Source organism: Antechinus flavipes, chromosome 1 (genome assembly GCF_016432865.1).
Source record: "Antechinus flavipes isolate AdamAnt ecotype Samford, QLD, Australia chromosome 1, AdamAnt_v2, whole genome shotgun sequence".
In the NCBI taxonomy this organism is placed as follows: Eukaryota; Metazoa; Chordata; class Mammalia; order Dasyuromorphia; family Dasyuridae; genus Antechinus; species Antechinus flavipes.
This window is the reverse complement of record NC_067398.1, coordinates 497,801,711-497,823,381: the sequence shown is the minus strand read 5'-3', so window position 1 is coordinate 497,823,381 and position 21,671 is coordinate 497,801,711. Positions and strand designations below refer to the sequence as shown.

The 21,671-nt window shown below is 36.0% G+C and overlaps 1 protein-coding gene across 2 annotated transcripts in view; it reads left to right on the top strand.

Moving 5' to 3' along the window:
• Nucleotides 1–8,421: 8,421 nt before the first annotated feature.
• Nucleotides 8,422–21,671, top strand: part of THOC1 (THO complex subunit 1) — a 57,258-nt gene continuing 44,008 nt past the window's right edge. For both annotated transcript variants that reach the window (XM_051970364.1, XM_051970363.1), the window contains exon 1: nt 8,422–8,529. In XM_051970364.1, the coding sequence (XP_051826324.1) occupies nt 8,476–8,529 (54 nt within the window). In that variant the 5' untranslated portion in view covers nt 8,422–8,475. The remainder of the gene's footprint in view (nt 8,530–21,671) is intronic.

Below are 21,671 nucleotides of genomic sequence, written 5' to 3'. Positions count from 1 at the left end.
TGTTTGTTATACCACTACTTGCATTTATAATTCATGTTTGTTACACCATATTGATCCTGCACTGGCTGTGGGGAGAGTCACCACTAATAGTCTGTGCTTTATTGCTATGTGCTTGTGTAATACCTCCCATGCTGATGAGTTTGTGTATACCTGTTTCTAGTAAGACCCTTCAGCCCAGAAACCCGCTAACAATATCTGACTTGACTCCCCACTTCCCTTTGGTGTTTTTCTTCTCTCTTCCTGAGAAGTCAGGGAGGGCGTGATCATTTCCTCTTTAATGCTTTCACCTTCCTTCCTGAGAAGTCAGGGGGAGGGGCATGATCACCTCCTTTTTGATGTTCTTACCTCCTTTCTTGAGAAGTCAGGGAGGGCATGACCACCTGTGTTCTAAAACAAAAGAAGGTGGGAGATGTAAGGGCTGGAACTCTGAAAAGGTGTAATTGAATCAGACAGCAGAGCACTTAAGACTAATTACCTATTATATGTGAAATAATGCAGCATATGTGAGATAATAAAGCATATACTTAGATGATTGGTGCTTGCTGAATGTGTGGTGCTGAGGTACTCATAGACAAGGATTGGAAGGCTGAGAGAGAGAGGTCAGGGTCACTTGGCTGCAGGATGAGGAAGAAAGAGCTGGAGACTCCAGAATCCAGAATCTAGGATACATCTTTGGCAAGATGTGTGACCTCTTTCCTGCCTCCTTCCCTTCTCCCCCTAAAGATCAAGGACTTTGACTGATCTTGACTCTGAATGATCCTATGACCCTCCAAGGAGCTAGCCCAGTTATTATACTATAGTCCTTCAACATAATAGCTGCTAGATCTTGTGTAATCTTTATTGTAGCTATATGATGTTTAAACTGTTATTTTTTTTCTAGTTGCTTTCAATATTTTCTTCAGAACCAGGGAGTTTTGAAACTTGATTATGATATTCTCATAAGTTTCCCTCCTCCCCCCCCCCCCCCCGGGATCTCATTGAAGTGGTGATTAGTGGATTTTTCCCCCTATTTCTACTTTGCTTTCTTGTTCCAGAACTTCGGGAAATCTTCCTTGATAATTTCCTGTAATAGTGTTATCAAAATTTTTTTTCCGAATTTTCAAGTAGTCTATTATATTATTTCTCCTCAATCTTGACTTGTTTTTCTGATAAGATGTGTCACTTCCTCATCTATTTTTTCATTCTTTTGATTTTGTTTTATGACTTCTTGGTGTCCTAGAATGGCATTAGCTTCCTCTTGCCCAATTCTAGTTTTCAAGGGATGATTTTCTTAAATTTTTAATTCTCTATTTCCAGTCGATTGATTTTCTTTTCATGATTTTCTTGAATTGCTTTTATTTGTTTCTCCAATTTTTCCTCATTCTCTCTTATTTATATATTTATTTTTTTTGTTGAGACAAGTGGAGTTAAGTGACTTTCCCAGGGTCACACAGCTAGGAAATGTTAAGTGTCTGCATGATTTTTTTTCCCTTTTAGGTTGGATTTTTCTTGCACAATATAACAAAGATGGAAATATGTTTAAAAGGATTGCACATACTTAACCTATAGCAGATTACTTACTGTTTTTTGGAGGGGAGCGGTAAGAGAGAAAGGGAGAAACTATTTTTACATGTATATGTAAAAGTAAAATACTACTAAAAAAAAAGCTATTCCTTTTTCAATGAGAAATGTCAAATGGCCCCAAAACAAAAAAGACTTTTTGGAAAAAAAAAAAAAAAAAAAAAAACATTAAAAAATCAAATACGAGGGGCAGCTAGGTGGTGCAATAGAACTAACTAGCTCTGAAGTTAGGAGGACTTGAGTTCAAATCTGACTGCAGACACTTGAATGTGCACCTGAAGGTGCTTTGTGTAATATATTGCACACTAGCGTCTTTTTTTTTTTCTTGGCTAAAGCAATTGGGATTAAGTGATTTGCCCAGGATCACACAGCTAGGAAATATTAAATGTCTGAGATCACATTTGAACTCAGGTCCTCCTAATTTCAGGGCTGGTGCTCTATCCATTGTGCTATTTAGCTGCTTCTCCCTCCCTCCCCCCCCCAGCATATCTTATCTTTTGAGTGAAATTTCAATAAATTAGAATTTTTAATGCCCCCCCAAAAAAAGTGATTTAAAAATATATCTAATGGAGTGAAAATAACAGAACAATTTTTTAAAATCAGAAATAAACAAACTGATATTTAACTAGAAAACAGAACTCAGATAATCCAAGAGTTATCAGAATACCTGAAAAATATGAAGAGAATTTAAATGGCATATTTCAGGAAATCACAAGAAATTCAAAGTAGAGAATTCAAGGTATAGGATCTAGATATACAGATGTAGAAATGATGATAAAGTAATACAGAGATGAATCTCATATTTAATTCATCCACTTCAACCATCAAACTTTTAAAATAGAGTAATAGTTATTATTTTGCAAGCAGCCAAGAAGAAACAGCACATATTAAAAAAAAAATTAATGAGAATCATACAGAATTTTTTCCTAAATCCAAAATAAGAAATGGAAGACATGAAATATAATGAAATATAATCAAGGTAAATTGGCCTGCATTTAAAAAAAAATTATCCATAAAACAAAATGAGAATCTTTTATCATCCCCTTTTTGGTGCATTTCATTTTAACAAAATATAAAAAAAAAAAAAATCTTCATCCTTCTGCCACATTCCCCATCAAAATACATTCAATGACTGTACAAGACATAATTCATTTTTGGTTAAATGTTAAATAGAAGGAGTTGATATTTTAATAACTTTGTACCAATACTGTTAATTTGATATTAGGGTTTTTTGTCTTTAATGTCATCTTCATTTACATTATCTTCATTATATTTAGGGGGGAAGGGCTGTTTCTCTTCACACAAATCTTTTCACATTTCTTGGAATTCTTTATGTTATTTTTATGGCACAATATTAAATTATATTCCTATATTAAAGTTGTTTAGCCATTCCTTGGTAATTAAAATATTTTTTGTCCCCAGAATTTTGCTAATATAAATCATATTATTATAAATATTTTTGTATCTCTCTATATCTATATATGTGTGTGTGTTTTGGGTTATTTTTGCTTGCTGACGTCAACCTTCTGGGACCTAGCTATCAATAACCTAACCTGAGGTCTTTTGACTGATGTAATAATTTGATTAGTCTTTAATTAACTGTGCTTAGTAAAGCATATATGTCAGTACAAAGACCAGAACTGGATTTATACAAGTGAATGTAGATTGTATTTTGTGCTAACAAAACAAATATAGGACATGTATGAGTACAAATAAAACAATTATAAAAATCATGAGAAAGAAAAAAACAAAACTAAAAAAAAAAAGTGAAAATACTATGCTTTGATCCATATTCAGTCTCCATAATTCTCTCTCTGGATATGAATAGCATTTTCCAATCCAAGTCTATTGGAATTGCTTTGAATCAACTCGTTGTTGAGACGAGACAAATCCATCACAGTTGGTCATCACATAACATTGCTGTTACTGTATACAATATTCTCCTGCTTCTGCTTGCTTTACTCAGCATCTGTTCATGTAAGTCTTTCCAGGCTTTTCTGAAATCAGCCTGCTCATCATGTCTTATAGAACAATAATATTCCATTACATTCATATATTCAACCATTCCCTAATTAATGGGCATCTACTCAATTTTCAATTCCTTGTCTCTACTACTGGGGTCTTCAACTGCTTTGCACTGTGTTTATTTCTGATGCTTTGAGGTGATATTCTGTCTTTTTTTTGTGTGTGTGGAGGAAATTTGGAGGGCAGAAAGTTTTCTGATCTACTCTGCCATCTTTCAGGAATCCTCTGAAAATATGTTTTTAAGAAAAGAATGACAATAAAACTCAACATTTTTAATGAGGAATATTATAACAGACTTGACTTGAATGTGCACCTGAAGGTGCTTTGTGTAATATATTGCACACTAGCGTCTTTTTTTTTTTTTTCTTGGCTAAAGCAATTGGGATTAAGTGTTTTGCCCAGGATCACACAGCTAGGAAATGTTAAATGTCTGAGATCACATTTGAACTCAGATCCTCCTAATTTCAGGGCTGGTGCTCTATCCATTGTGCTATTTAGCTGCTTCCCCCTCCCCCCCCCCCCAGCATATCTTATCTTTTGAGTGAAATTTCAATAAATTAGAATTTTTAATGCCCCCCCCAAAAAAAGTGATTTAAAAATATATCTAATGGAGTGAAAATAACAGAACAATTTTTTAAAATCAGAAATAAACAAACTGATATTTAACTAGAATCCAAGAGTTATCAGAATACCTGAAAAATATGAAGAGAATTTAAATGGCATATTTCAGGAAATCACAAGAAATTCAAAGTAGAGAATTCAAGGTATAGGATCTAGATATACAGATGTAGAAATGATGATAAAGTAATACAGAGATGAATCTCATATTTAATTCATCCACTTCAACCATTAAACTTTTAAAATAGAGTAATAGTTATTATTTTGCAAGCAGCCAAGAAGAAACAGCACATATTAAAAAAAAAATCAATGAGAATCATACAGAATTTTTTTCCTAAATCCAAAATAAGAAATGGAAGACATGAAATATAATGAAATATAATCAAGGTAAATTGGCCTGCATTTAAAAAAATTATCCATAAAACAAAATGAGAATCTTTTATCATCCCCTTTTTGGTGCATTTCATTTTAACAAAATACAAAAAAAAAAAAAAATCTTCATCCTTCTGCCACATTCCCCATCAAAATACATTCAATGACTGTACAAGATATAATTCATTTTTGGTTAAATGTTAAAAAGAAGGAATTGATATTTTAATAACTTTGTACCAATACTGTTAATTTGATATTAGGGTTTTTTGTCTTTAATGTCATCTTCATTTACATTATCTTTACTATATTTGGGGGGGGGGGAAGGGCTGTTTCTCTCCACACAAATCTTTTCACATTTCTTGGAATTCTTTATGTTATTTTTATGGCACAATATTAAATTATATTCCTATATTAAAGTTGTTTAGCCATTCCTTGGTAATTAAAATATTTTTTGTCCCCAGAATTTTGCTAATATAAATCATATCATTATAAATATTTTTGTATCTATCTATATCTATATCTATATATGTGTGTGTGTTTTGGGTTATTTTTGCTTGCTGATATCAATCTTCTGGGACCTAGCTATCAATAACCTAACTTGAGGTCTTTTGACTGATGTAATAATTTGATTAGTCTTTAATTAACTGTGCTTAGTAAAGCATATATGTCAATACAAAGACCAGAACTGGATTTATACAAGTGAAATAATGTAGATTGTATTTTGTGCTAACAAAATAAATATAGGACATGTATGAGTACAAATAAAACAATTATAATCCCTAGATTCAATTCCCATAAAAAAAAAAGTTAATACAACCACAAACATTTTTAAAATTCAACACCACTGTATATTGCCTACAAGAAACATACTTTAAGCATAACAGATTTAGAATGAGAAGTTCAAATAAAATTTACAATTCTTCAGTAACTGTCAAAAAATCATGATTTGAGACAGCTGAATTTTAATTAGAAAGTAATAGAAAAGACAAAGACGTTAAATCACATTTATGGTACCTCAGACAATGAAACATTATCATATACTTTCTTAATGTGAGACAATTTTTTAAAACAATTTTTATTTCCAACTTAACACCAAAACTCCACACAAAACAAGGGTTCGTCTTACCTCCTTAGCCTTTTAAAAAAAAATTACACATTAATTATACATTTATTTCCAAATATATTCCTTCTCTCCACTCTCCTACTCAGTGAGCTCACACTGCAATCAATCTATCAATCAATTTATATTAATAATTTATTCTGTAACTAGCACCTCTGGAGTGAAGGTTTGTTGAGCCCATCTATTATCATCTACCTGTCACCCAACTCTCACTTGAGGCTCCAAAAATCTGTAACATGATGTGCCCTGGCAAAACTACCTCAGCAGATTAAAGATAACCTCAAACTTATCAGTGAATTAGAAGAATATCTATTCCAAGCATGTGAAGACTTTCCTTGGTGAAAGAGATGAGTAACAACAATTTGTTCCAACGACCATGAAAGTGACTATAGCAGGCATTGTGGGGAGCTTAGAATTTAGTTGGACACTGAAGGTCATCTACTGCATCCCAACTGTCATTGCCAGTTGTCTTGACTTTTGTCTTGCCACTTGACTTAGATGACTCTGGAAGAATGAGAATGATTTTGTCCAACTCTGCCTAACTTAAATCCACTTCACTCAAGCAAGTCATCACCTTGTAATGTTATAGGCCCTTTTTGAAAATGATAAACAACTATAGCTCTGTATTAGGCACTGTGTTAAGTGCTAAGCATATATAACAAAGTAAAGGCACTGGAATTAAGAGGGGTTGGAGAAGTCTCCATGTAGAAAGTGTGTTTTTAGCAGACTCAAAAGAAGCCAGGAAGTTGGTGGGTGGATGTGAAGAAGGAGAGCATTCCAGATAGAGGGACAACTAGAAAGAATGCTTGGAACCAAAAGATGAAACATCTTGGTCATGGAATAACCAGGAAGCCAGTGTCACTAAATCAAAGAATATATGTAGGGAAGAATGGTATAAGGAGATTGGAAAAGGAAGAGGAGGCTAAGTTATGAAGGATTTTGAATGTCAAAGAGTATTTTGTATTTATTCTTTCAGGCAATAGTGTCTCACTGGAATTTATTAAGTAGAGAAGTGACACTGAAGTGGGAAAGCAGGTTGGATAAGTAAAAATTACAGGAGACCTGGACTCATCCTCTAAGGAAGGAGTTTTAGTATCATAAAAGCAACCAAGCAGCATTCAGAAACTCTAGTCTGAGGAACTTGCTTGATATTTATAAGACAAGGTTGTCTCCTTCAATCATTGGCAAAAACTAAAAAGCTTTTGTTGGATCCCCAGACCTTGAAACACTCAGCATAAACCAAACTTCCTACACCGGCCAGAGAGGGCAACAGCATCCCTCTGTAATCAGCTGTTTACACAGAAACTAATACAAACCCTACTGAGGGCCATTACAACATGGTCAGACTTCTATTTTAGCAAAATCACTTTAGTAGCTGAATAGAAGATACATTGGGATAGCAGATCCACCAGCAAGCTATTGCAATAATCAAGGTGTGGGATGATGAGCACCTACAGCTAAGTAGTGACAATGTCAGAGAAGAGAATGGGATGTTTTAGAGAAAGCTGCAAAAGTAAAATCAACACACCTTGGCAACAGATTGGATATGGGGGCAGATTCTGGAAAGGAGAGAGAAAGAGAAGTAATTGATAAGTAATGATGCTACATTAGATGGTTTTGATCTCTTTGCTTAACTTTTTTTTTTTTAAGGAATGACAAGATGGTGTGAGATGGAAAGAGGACTTGCTTACTGGGAAGTAATGGACGCACAAAAACAACATATTAATGTTTTTTAATCTCTGAAATAGAAACATTGTTTTGGTCACCACAGAATTGCTGGAGGTTTGCAAGCAAAATACTTCCCCATCCTTTTTCCTGGTTGATTCAAATTGCTCACCCTTGGTTATATGAAGCCAGATAGAGCGAATTAAAAAGCAACAACACAAAAACGTAGGTTCAATTTATCACCCCTTGTGCCAGAGAATACATCAAAGATCCATGATCTCATCCAGGATGGTACTCCACCCAAGCAGGTTGCAAGCCAACTATGTCTTAGTGGATAAATAATTAGTTGCTGCCATCCAAAACTCCATTTCTTGGTGGTCAAGGTTCCAATGAGAAGCCTTTCAGAACATCATGGGTAGGCTGGTCCTTTAATGAACCGGGTTGAGGTTTTCATAGCTTGTTGACGCCTTGAAGGATTTGTGTGCTTTAGTGACAATCTACGAGAGCCTAGGGCCACTTCCATACAACTCGGGGAAGAACACTTATGCAATAATTCTCCACGCTTCGCAGCCCAATGATGAAAGGGCCGGCGGAGAAAAGCGGAGGGTCAGCAGGGAGTGTCACCCCTGCAGGAAGGAGGAAAGCATGGTTGAAGGGCGGGGGCGGGTATTCGCGAGCATTTGCCCCGACTCCACCCGCTTTAGGGCAGGGTATCGCCCGGCAGCAGCCTGGGGCTTTGGAGGGGAAAAGGGGCGGGTCATGGAGAGGGTGGGAAATCTATGAGGAGCCAACGCGAGAGGGAGACACTATCCTGGGACTGGGCAGGCGCCTCAAATCCCGCACGCTACGATCGGTCAAGCCCCAGACTGCCACAAGGTGTTCTATAGGGAGTGGACTCCTCGAGCCACCATCGTTGGCAAAACACGAAATCACATTGTTCGCGGCAGCAACCCTGATCCTGTCACCAAAGCTCCGCCCCCTCCGTCGACTGCGCATGTACCCTAAATGTCCACCCAGGGACTGTTCTAACCGCGCAAAGGAGCGAGCTGTAAGCCTCAGACTCTGCGTCATCAGGGGGCGCCGCGGCGCGTTAGCGGGCACGCGCAAGCGAGAAGATGTCTCCGTCGCCGCCTCTCTTCAGTTTGCCCGAAGCGCGGACCCGGTTTACGGTGAGATCCAGGAAGCGGAGGGGCGGCCGAAAGCCGACCTGACCGGAGCCACTTTCTTCTCTTTCTCTCCTCTACCTTCTCTGTGGTACACTGGTTCTTCCCCGGGGCGGAACCCAGGGCAAGGGACGTGTGTACGCCGCGGCGTTCTCTATGGGCTCTTGGGGGGAGGGGATGGCTACCTGGCTCTTCCGCGCGCGCGTCTCTGTCTCCCCAATCGCGACCGCTTTCCCACTTGCCCGCGTGTCCCTCGCGGCTATCACCACGCCCGTTCCCCCGCGAAGAATCCCCTCACCCACTGAGGGTGGACGCGGGAAAGGCATGGCGCGGGGGGCGCGCGAGTAGTCGGTCCCTGAGGAGGGAAGACAGTTAAGGGCGGAGGCGGGGAGGGGGGGGAATCACTTCAAAAATGAATCTGGGAGGCCCAGAGGTCCCGTCCCCACCTCGCCTACAGTAATTGTTAACTCGACTCTGTTTTCCTTCCTTCCTTGCTTTTGATCCTCGGCCTTTTGGCTAAGATCAAGTGTAAATTCTGATTCAGAAAAATTTCATTAAGCATCCAATGTGTCCTAAGGCACTGTGCAAGGTGCTGGAGATGGATGGAAAACGACTTAGTCCCTGATAGGCACGAATAAGTACTGATAAAAATTAAAATGTAAAATGGGGGGAAAGAAGTAAATCTTGACACAATGCCCGAGCAAAATGAGAAATTGGGTGTGGAGAGGAGAGACCGTTTGGGAAAAGCCTCACTGATGTTCAGCCTAGATTGTTTTCGCAAACTCCATCTTGACAGTGGTTTAATGTCTACTATCCCTTAGCCGACTTGATAATTTCACATTTATAGAATTGCTTTTAACCACGCATACACATATGCACACCCTGATCCTGGAGGGGCTTGGCGCAGGTATATGTAAAATATATTTTTTTTCGTTCCGGTACCTGTGATTTCATCCCTGAAGGGAACTCCCGGTGTGGAAACTCCCTCCACCGAGGAAGATTGGCAGGTATATTTTACAGGTGAGGAAACGAAGGTGCGGGTTAAGCGACTTGTTCCCTGTCACATAGATTGTAAATGGTGGAGCTGGATCTCAAACCTAAGTCTTATGCCTACTAGAACCAGGGTGATTTCCCCTCCCACCCCGCTGCTTAATTAGGTGTTTTATTCTTTTAAGGCTTATAGATGACTCCATTTATACTAGTTATACAAGGGATGATTGAATAATTAACATACTTAATTCCATGGTCAACTATGTAAAGTGATGTTAAAACAGGAGCTCTGAAGGAAAAACGGTCTTTTTTGTTGTCACTATATTAATTTCCTTACATGTGGATGTTTTCTTTCCAAAAATGATTTTTTGGGGGAGGGAAATATTTAGAAGATGTTATTACATTGGTATTATTTCCCATGTATTTTTTCTTCCAAATTACTATTTTAAATTGATCCCCTAGTCCTTTGTAGTTCTAAGAAGAACAACTGTTAATCATATACACTTGGTACCCTCTTTAGAGATCTTCAAACCAAAGCTGAATGACCACTTGTCAGGTAGCTGATAGTAGGAATTATTTTCTGCTATCAAGTGGACTAGATGTCCCATGCAATTCTCAAATTCTGTGATTTTGTAACATCCTATCTACCCTATTCAGTGGTCCTTTCCCTCATTTGATCCTCTTTTTCTCAACATAAATTTTAAAGAAACTTTTGTGTAGACCTTAGCATATGCCTTTAGCCAGATATAATTCTTTCTGTACTTTAGCTAGGTCATAATTTTATTTTCTCATTTACCCATCCTTGCTTCAGTCTTTACAAGTTTTTAAAACGTAAATTGGTTTCCTTTGACTCCACAATGGTCTCTTTAGACAATTCTTTTTCCTCCTCACTGGAATCATTTTTCTTTGTGTCTTCAGCATGAGAGATTCTAGTCCTTTCTGAGCTGACTTTCTCTGTAGAATTTTAGGTCATGGCATTCATTTTCTGAACTCTGAAATTTGCTTTCTCAAAATCTAAGGTTCATATGAAAGTCTGGTATGCTTTCTATTATGAGGAATTTTGAGATGCAAAGATACCTATACAAAAAAGTTGCCATCCTTTCTGTTTCAACAGACTACTTATTGGGTCAAATTCAGGTCCAGAATAGCAGTACTATTTTGCTTCTTCATGTTGATTGGTGAAATTGTCAGTCAAGCACCATTAATTTATTGACTTTTTTTATCTTTTGGACAGCAAGAGAGACAGCCCGAAGATGTCCTGATAATTGAAGTCTGCCATCACTACTATGTTGTATATCAATGCCAAACTTTGATCTGTTTCCCAAACTCATCTAATCACTCCTTCTGTTTAGGTGGTCTTTTGTATTCTCCTTTGGCAGTATCACTATTCAGAAGAGATGGAATGATAGTAATGATGACAGAGAAATCAGGACTACCCAACATTTAATTTACTTTTGTTTTCTATGCCAAAGAAAATGTTATGTGGACTGGAAAAACAAAACAAAAATGGGAAGTTGAAAATGAATAGAATTAAAGAGAGAGCATTTTGGTGCAAAATGTTATACATTGTCAGCCATGGTGACCTTGTCATTTGTTTTTGCTTAATTATTTGTTACAGGGAAAAGAAAGAGAGAGAATTATCTGGGAATGGCTGTGATGTATAAAAATCAATAAAAGCCTTTTTTTTTAAGATCTTGGAGAATAGAGGAAGTTCTACGGGAATGGAAAAGGGCAAATGTCTTTTGAAAAAAACAGTTGAAGGAGACTGCAAACTATAAACCATTGACTTTGATTTAGACTCCTGGCAAAATACTAGAAATATATTATTAAAAAGATGGTTAGTGAACACATTAAAAAAAGAGTGTAGCTTCAGCAAGAACAGGCCATGCCAATTTGGCCTCATTTCCTTTTTAGACAAGTAACTAGCCTGGTAAGTTAGGGAAAGTTTAACTGTAATTTATCTAAATTTTAACAATGTATTTGACAGTATTTTTCATACTGTCCTGGTGGATAAGATGGAGATTTCTGGACCAGATGATAAAACATTTAGGTGGCCAGATCCAATTGAATGACTAAATGCAAAGGGAGATAGAACATCTCTAGTGGGGTGCCTAAAGTAGTGTCTTTGTTTCAATTTATTTAATGTTTTTATCAGTGATTTGCATAAAGGCATATATATATGTCTACATACACATTTTAAGTTTGCAGAGGATATAAAGAGATATAGTGGAAAGACCATAAGACATAAATCAAAAGAAAACTAATTTCAGATTCCATTTTAGATCCTTAATTATCTATGTGGGAAAATTTTGGGAACATAGATTTAGAGTTGTATGGGATCTCAGCTTTTGGTCCTCCCCATTTCTTTTATAGTTTTAGGACACTGAGGCCCGGGAAAGTTAAGTAACCTTACCTCTCTGAAAGCTACTATATATATTATTTTTATATATATATATATATAAAACATATTCTGTATGTGCAGATCTATAAATATATATACACATGGCAGGGTTATCACCCCAGTAAAATATAAATGCTCTGGAGGCAGGGAATGTTTTATTTTATATATGTATATTCCCAGCACAATGCCTGACCCATACTACCAAAGGATTCTTTCAACCTTTTATCTTCTTGAGAACAGAACTATTCAATTTTTGTCCTTATGTCACAATACAAACGATAATAGTTCTTTTTATAAAATTTAGGAGTTTAATACATGCTTGTCAAATTGTTACTCATGATTGGTAGTATTCCAAAGCTATCTAGGGTATATACTATACTAAAGTGTTGAGGTTAATTATATACTATACAGGTAAAGTATTTTTAAAAATCTCCAGTTTTCTGTTCCCTTCTGAGTATAAAACTGTTACATCTTTGATTTCTGCTTTTACTGAGACCTAGCTTATGATTCTGGACAGAACTGGTTTTTTTCTCCTGAAATCTGAATAAACAATTTGGAAATTGTTAAGGCATTAAGGCACTAATGATTGGTATGTGTGTCTTTGTGGTATGTTCATAACACCAATGAGTTTTAAACCACTCCAAAATTTGTTAAGTGTCTTCTATGAAAATGAGAAGTTGTGCGGTCTAGTGAATGTATAAGTGATTATTGATTGAACATATAATGTCATATAGGTAGTATCAGAGACCAGATTTGAATTCAGATCTTCTAACTCTAAATTCACTGCTTTATCCACTCCTTTTGTTGGGAAGATCTAGTGGGGAAATTTATATAAAGATTTTATAAATCTTAAAATGCTATGTAAATTCCAATTAGTAGCAAATATTTTAAATGATCAGAAATCCAAAAAGATCTTGATACTGGCCAACCTCGGACTTAATTTGCTGAGATTATCTATAAGAGGGATGAATGAAAAAGTCTTACATTTGGGTTCAAAACAATCAACTTCACAAGTTAAAATGAGGGGAGAAAAAAACAAAATGAAGGAGTGTGTTTAGATTGCAGTTCATCTGAAAAGATTATTTTGGCTTTGATAATTGTCAAGTTCATGATGTCCATATAGGGAGCCTATACATCAGCCAAAAAAAGCTAAAATGATTCTTAAAAATGTATTAATGGAGAAATAATACTCAGAATGAGGAAGTTGATAATCAGTAAACATCTCAAGCATTTACTATGTGCTAAGCAATGGTGCTTACATTTTATTACATTTTCTTCTCACTGCAACAGTGAGAGTCAGGTGCTATTATCCCTATTTTACAGATGAGGAAATTGAGGAAGATAGGTTAAATGACTTTCTCAAAGGTCACACAGCTAGTGTCTGATAATGGATTTAAACTCTAAAGTCCTACTATCTGCTCTGACAACCTAACTGCCAGTATTTGAGTCCTGCTTCTCATTTGCTGTCATGGTCAAGCCATGATTTAATCTCTTAAGGTCCCAAGGCAACTCTTAAACTCTCAGTTAAGTAGTTACCAGTCTTTGTCAGCTTGGTACGGTGTAAATAGACGGTTGTGAAGCCAAAGGAACTAGATTCCAATCTTTGGCTATATGTCCTACTTGGGCAAGTTTCTTTTTTTATTATTATTATTGTTATTATAGCCTTTTATTTGCAAGATTTATGCATAAGTAATTTTTCATCATTGACAATTGCAAAACCTTTTGTTCCAGTTTTTCCCCTCCTTCCTCCTACCCCCTCCTCCAAATGGCAGGTAGACCAATACATGTTAAATATGTTAAAGTATATGTTAAATATAATATTTGTATACATGTCCATACAGTTGTTTTGCTGCAGAAGAAGAATCGGACTTTGAAATAATGTACAATTAACCTGTGAAGGAAATAAAAAATGCAGGCAGACAAAAATAGGGGGATTGGGAATTCTATGTAGTGGTTCACACTCATTTCCCAGAGTTCTTTCACTAGGTGTAACTGATTCTATTCATTACTGCACTATTGGAACTGATTTGGTTCATCTCATTATTGAAGAGAGCCACGTCCATCAAAATTGATCATCATACAGTATTGTTGTTGAAGTATATAATGATCTCTTGGTCATGCTCGTTTCACTCAGCATCAGTTCATGCAAGTCTCTCCAGGCCTTTCTGAAATCATCCTGCTGGTTATTTCTTACAGAACAATAATCCATAACATTCATATACCACAATTTATTCAGCCATTCTTCAATTGATGGGCATCCACTCAGTTTCCAGTTTCTGGCCACTATAAAAAGGACTGCCACAAACATTCTTGCACATACAGATCCCTTTCCTTTCTTTGAGATCTCTTTGGGATATAAACTTAGGCAAGTTTCTTAACCTTTTTTTAGCCTCAGTTCTGTAAAATAAGAGTTTTGGACTAAGTGGTCTCTGAGGTTCCTTCCATCCTTAGATTTGATCCATGAATCTATGGCTCAAGATTCCAGATGTTGAGTTCTTTACTGGTCTGGGAGGCAAAAAATTGTACAAAGCTTTGCTCTAGATGGTAAAAATGCAAAGAAAAAAATGAAATCTTTTATCTTAAGGAGCTTCCATCTTGGAAGATACAACATGTTCATAGATAGTTACAAAGTATATAAAGTAATTTGAAGATGTAGAAGAAGGTGCTAACAGGTTTTTTGGAGAAAGAAACAAGAACTTGGGTAAGAAAAAAGCAGCAACCTGAGCTGGGTTTTGAAGAAAACTAGGAATTCAAATTGGAAAAAAAAAATGAAGATGTGATCCAGGTACGATAGGATAAGTTCTATAATTAGATTATGCAGTGTGCACCTGTGTTTCTGTTCCTTGAATTCTAGAACTGGACTAATTCATTTGTATATCTTGGGATTGATTTAGTTGCCTCGTTTTGAAAGTGTTTATATAAGAACAGGAATCATTAAGCCAGCCGTGTGAATTTCAGGTTGGGGAATAGTTTTCTAGAATCCTTGTGATTCTAGGCCAGGGAGTGGAAAGAAAGGGAATTTCCCCTATTTAGGGGAAAGAGGAAAAACAGTAGTAAATATAAGGAACAGGGTGACAAATAGAGATTTGTGCTTTTAATCGTGACTAAGAGCTTTTGATATTTATCTACAGGGCAATGTAAATTAGAGAATTGCAGTATGTAGGTCATGAAATTAAAATCATCCTCCAAAAGAACTAATGACAGTTCAGTGTAGAGTTGATAATCCAAGCTGCAATGGAAGGCCAAGCTGTAGGACTTCTGTTTGTTGATCCCACAAGACCATAAAAAGTAGGAGAAGAGCACAGTTGGCTTTAGAGTGGGGGGGGGGGGGGGGGAGAAGGGGAGGGTGGAGAATGTAAAGGTAATGATCTCTAATGCCCTTAGGAAATCTGAAGGAGCTTCCTAAAACCATTGAAGTTTGAGAGACTGTTTTTATCTATTTTCAGAAAAGGTGTGTGATTGCATTCTGGGTATGTACCCTTGAGTTAATAGCTGAAGAATATTGTTTTTGTTCATTGAAAGTTACATATCAGGCTTTGATTCTATATGTCAGAACAAATATAAGTTAATAGTTTTCAATGAACTGTATTCAAGTGAAAAAAAGGTAGGAGATGAATGACTATTTGAGTTAATATTTCAGTGATTAGATTTTGAAATTTGGTAATTTTATGGATTACAAAATTTCAGTGGACCCTCTTAAGCATGGACAGCCTCAGTGTTATAGCAGAGGGGTGTGTGTGTGCGCGCGCACTTGCATACATGGGGATGCAGATGGATTTGTATAAATGACTTCAACAAGGATTCAAAAAATACTTAGGTCTGATTTTTTAAACACTAACTTTTATTTCATTTTTATTTTTTTTACAGGCATATTTTCAGTAATGTTTGGTGGATTACAAATTATAATGGAAAAGAAATGAGGAACTAATATAATTCTAATATCTATATCATGGGGGAAGTGCTGGATCTGGCCTTCCCTTTGGTTTTGAAGGAACAAAGATGGTATAACAACAGGAATTCAGGCAAAGAGCCTATTTAATCAGGATCCTTCTGTACTTAAATTAATCATAACCAGAATTGTTTGGGGTTGATGTATAATTCCATAACAAAAATACAGTTGATTCTATCTTAAAGGTGTTCCTCTCTATCTGTTTAACTTTAAATTCTTAACATTATTTGTAGGACAACCTCCATCTACCTAAGTGTTCATAACAAGATATTTTCCAAAGTTGGCAAGGGATCCACTGATGAAGAATAATACTTACACAAGATAAGGTCTCGGGGTGCAAAATACAATAAGTTCTCATGGTAGAGTTAGCTTCAGACAGCATCAGAAACCCCCTTGTCTATTCCTATCTTTTCGGGATTATAAATTTTTTCATGTGTATTGATACTTGAGTTTGTTGAAGTTTTGCTTGACTTAGCTTCCAACATTCAAGACTCTAAAATTAATTTTTCCATAAAGAATGCCTCTAATTAGGGCATATATACTCAATCCCACTTTTTCAGTTAGAATACAGGAAGATTGGGCCTATAGTCTGGACATTGGCAGGGTCTTCATATTTTCAGTACCTTCAGTTAGCCTCTTAGAAAGGAGGAATGAGCCATTTCATCAGCTCTTATACTATCATCTGGCTTTTACACTCCATAGCTTATTGAAGTATCTGCCCCACTTAAGTAATGGTATCACTTTAATAGCCAGCCTTTGTTAGCCAGATATATGATAACGGAAAAGGGGATGAAGAGTCAGGCAAGGAAGAGATGGAGATATTAGAAAATGTAATAGCTAATATTTTTTCCCCATTTCAAAATAGGAAATTAAAATCTGTTTTTTTAAAAAAAAAAAAAATTTTTTTTTGAATTCCTTTTCTATTCTGGGTAGAACCAGAACTGGCTAAGAAAAAGGAAGCATTTAAGATTAGAGAAAGGATTTCATACAGACATAGATGGAGATCCATTTTTCCAAATAGATACTATCTGTAGATTATAAGGAGTCTTGGCCTAGAAGCCCCAAAAGTAGTCACTCTAGAAGAGTGACCCCAACAAGATTCATCAAGATCTAGGAGACAAATTCAGTTTCAATTGATCAAAGATGGGCAGAAGCAGCTACACCCAAAGAAAGAACACTGGGAGATGAATATAAACTGCTTGCATTTTTGTTTTTCTTCCCGGATTATTTATACCTTCTGAATTCAATTCTCCCTGTGCAACAAGAAAACTGTTCAGTTCTGCCCACGTATATTGTATCCAGGACATACTGTAACCTATTCAACATGAAAGGATTGCTTGCCATCTGGGGGAGGCGGTGGAAGGAGGGAGGGGAAAAATCAGAACAGAAGTGAATGCAAGGGATAATGTTGTAAAATAAATTACCCTGGCATGAGTTCTATCAATAAAAAATTATTAAAAAAAAAAAAAAGATCTAGGAGACATCATTTTAAGGAAAATTCCTTAATTTAGCTTGGAGTGGGGATTTAGAAGAAGAGAACACCTGAGATTTTCTGAAATAGAATAAATAACAGGATATTTGAATAACGGTTCTGTTTTTTTTTTTTTTTTGCTTTGAATTTCCTCCAATTTCCTGCCCCCTTTCCCTGATACATTAGAACTTTTATAATTTGCATAATGGAAATACTCCATAGGATAATATTTTTCTCTTGGCTATGACTTAGAAAAAAGTCACATCCAGGATTAAGATAGCTGATCCTCTTAAGAATCTCTTGGAGGAAACCAAAGCTATAATGTAGAATGGCGCCAAGAGGTAATCTTTGGATTTCCTTGTCACTTTTTGGCTTCATGGCTACTTCAGTCTGGTTAAACTATTCTAAGCCAAAAGCCAGGGCTTTGTAAGGCAATTAAAACTCAGCTGGGAAGTCACTGAGACTGCCTTGGTTTTTTCCTTCACATTAAAATGGATCAGACTAGGATTGCCTTGTTCCTGCAAAGGCAGAAAATCTAAAGGGCCAGCAGATGTGTGGGCTTGGTCTGGAAGGTGACAAGGGGCAGAAAGCAAGAAAATTGTCCCAAGTAGTACCAAGTTGATCAGTTCTACTTTCCAGAGTTTACCCATATAACATAAAACAATCTGATTCTCCATAGTTTTCCTACCTTTAGCATCTAATTACAATTTGTTTGCCATGAATATTAAAGTAGGTGCTGAATCTTCTGGACATAGGGAACAGGCTTGCCCTCAGATGTCACCATGTTAAAGGAAGAGGTAGTGAGCAGTAAATGTATCTAAATTATTTGGAGAAAAACAGTAATAATAGTAGCATGATGGGAGTTGCATCCTCTTATTGATGGTAAATTCTGTAATACTCAGGGATAGGTGTATTTTGTCACAGGAAGAATAATCTTTAGTAGAGGAAGTGAGGAGTGAGATTGGTATCATCTTACCAGGGAGTTAATTAATTTGTTAACTATTTTGACCATTGATCTGTACTCTTTCCACCTCTTCTCTGAAGAAGGGATTCCTATTTAGGTCCACAGCCTTGTGGGGGAAAAGGGTGACTGCATATTAGTTAACTCTTTTATGTTAAGGTGACCTGCTGTATGTTCTTTTCTCCTTGAAGGATATGGTCCCCTTTTTGCAGATTGTGAGACAGTTCATGTACCGCATTGTCAGAAACTGAGGATCATGAACAACACTGGACAGCCATATCTTGAATTAGACAATAGCTGTGATGGAAGTAATTCCTAAGAGCACTAAAAGCAATAACTGTTAATTCTTCAGATGTATTTTGTATGTTTTTATTTTGGATTTTCTTTGCTTCAGTATTAGGATGTTTTTATGTTTGGGGAGGTGGGCTGCTTTTTAGAGAGCCAGTGCCATAGACTTGGAAGGAGCCTCAGTGGATGCACCTGTGTAATCAGTTTAAAAAAATGCAATGATACGTCTGGCCAAATATTCCTTTTCCCCAGAGGGACTTATGGATGCAGTTAGACAAAAACAGCTTTAAAAACTAGTGAATCCATAAGTGCCGACAACATCAAAGGAATTTAAACAACCTTTGTTTAAAGCCTTGTCTAGCTTCTTTCTAATTGGTCTGTTCCAGAGGTATCTAGGAGGCATCAGCTTATTCTAAATTAGAGTATTTGGAAAGATACCATATCATATACAGAAACACACACAGCAAAACAAAACAAAACATACAGTACTATGTCTAATGTTTTTGCCACTTAAATCTACCCTATGGTTTTGATTAAAAATGAGCTTCCCAAGCTATATCACATTTATTGCTTTTTCTCTCTGAGAACAAAATACCTGAAAAACTATACTAACAATTGAGAAACTGTACTAACTTAACCTCTGAAAAATGAGAACAGCTTCATTAAGTAGTGGCTTCTCCTTCACAAGAGGTCTTGTAGCTAAATAATCATTTTTGGAGAAGGAATTCTTATTCAGGCATGAGTTGAACTACATTATTTCTAAAATCCTTTTCAACTCTGAGATTCTATGATATTTTAAATAGATTTTTAAATCTGGAAGAGATTTTTGTAATTCTATTGTCCAAACCAGGACATAAAGTAGTTAAATTACTTGCCCAAGATCACAGCTAGTTAATTGTAGAATCAGCTTTGGCACCTAGGCCTACTATGTACTCTACATTTAAAAAAATAACTCTACAAGAATTGGAATGAACCTTGGTATTATCGGGTAAAGACCAGAAGCATAAATTCTTTCAATAATCCCCAACAATCATCTAGCCTTCCATTGAAGGCTCCATTGCCTTTCAACATAGTAATTCTATTTCTAGATATTCCTGAGTTAGGAAGTTCTTTCTAAAAAAAAAAAAATCTGTATCTCAGTAACTTTTATCATTGGTTTTAGCTTCAAAGCAAAACAAAAAAGAATCTTAATTTCTATGATCCTTGGGACACTTGAAGACTGAAATCATCTTCATTTTTTCAAGTCAGATATCCCCTATTCTACTAATTCTTCTAACTCAGTTTCAAGTCTGTTCATATGTTTAACCTCATCCAGACATACTCCTATTTCACATTGTCATTAAAATGTTTCATTTAAAATTGGATAATTTGTCGGTATGGTCTGAAGACAAGGTAAAGAACTCCCTAAATGCATCCTAAGATAATATTAGATGTTTAGACTACCTTTTTAATTGCTGAATAATATTAGATTTCCATCCATTAAAATTGTTTTTCTTAATGAACTGCTTCCTTGTTACATCTCCTTTAATTTGTACTTGAATAATCGATTTTCTGAATCAAAATCTAAGACTTTACATTTATCCCTATTACATTATTTTATATGGCTTTTCATTCTAGCCTATTGGAATTTCTTTAGATGCTGAGTTTGTTGCCTGTTGTATTAGATATGCTTTTTGGTTTTATGCCCCTTGCAAGTTTGATGTTTGTTTTCTATCTTCATCCCAGTTGTTGATAAAGTGTTTGTTTATTTGTTTTTCCAAAAGGGTAAAAGAAACTGTGTGGCACAACATTAGAAATCTCCCTTCAGGGACAGCTAAACTGGATAGAGTAACAGCTCTGAAGTCAGGAGGACCTGAGTTCAAATGTGCTCTCAGACACTTAATACTTCCTAGCTGTGTGACCCTGGGTCACTTAATCCCAATTGCCTCAGCAAAAAAAAAGAAAAGAAAAAAGAAATCTCTCTTCAGACTGATAGTTGTTATTTTCTGATTTGAGTTCTCAGCCAATCCTATTTCCAGTTAACTGTATTATTATGTAGTCCATCTCAGTATTTTATGCATAAGAATACTGAGATTTTTTTCAAGTGCCTTTCTCAAATCCTAGTTACCATTCACCTGTGGGCAGAGAAGCAGCATGGTATAATGAAAAGTAATAACAAATAGTTAAAAACTAACATTTATATAGTGCTTTAATGATTACAAAATATTTTATATGCATTAGTTCCTCTAATTCTCTTAATAACCCTGTGAGCCAAATAATACTGTTAACGCTACTTTACAAATAGCCTAATAGGCTTAAAAAGGTTAAGGAAGTTAACCAGGGTCACATAGCTAATAAGGAATGTCAGAGGTAGATTTTGAACCCATGTTCTTCTGACTTTTGAGTCTAGGGTTTTTTCTACTATAATATGCTTCTAGACTTAGAATCTAGCAAGATCTGCTTTAAATTCCACCTCTGACATTTACTGCCTGTATGAGCATAGACAAGTCACTTAGCATCATTGGACCTTGGTTTCCTCATCTATTAAATGAGAAATAATTCCCTTCCTTTTCCTTTTTCTTTTATTTCTTAATGAGTGGAGGAGGTGGGAAGGAGAGAAAGCGAGTTTAAAAGATAGTATTTGTCTCTCAGGATTGTTTTGAGGTTTAAGTGAAATATGGCCTATAAAACATTTTTCACATATTAAAGGTATTGTCAGCTATTTTATTTTTTCTGATCTAGAAGGCTGGTCATCCTGTAAGAAGAGGAAAATGAAATAAGGTCAATTAGTCTGTTGTGTTCATAACCTGCCCTTTTAAATGCCCACAAACAAACTATCCCTTAAATAATTATTGTAGAATTTTGCCATACATCATAATCAAGGTTACTGGCCCATAAGTTGAAAGATTTTTTTTCACTTCTTTAAAATATCAGTTTGTTTCATTGTCTCCAATTTTAGAAAACTTAGCTCTGCTCAGTTTTTACTTATGTGTCATTGATAGAGGTTCAGCAGTCACCAACTACAACATCAGTGAGTATTGTAGGTTGTAAAATCTTAAGGCTCAACTTGAACTTCTTGAGAGAAGTTAACTCTTGTACTCCTTTCTTG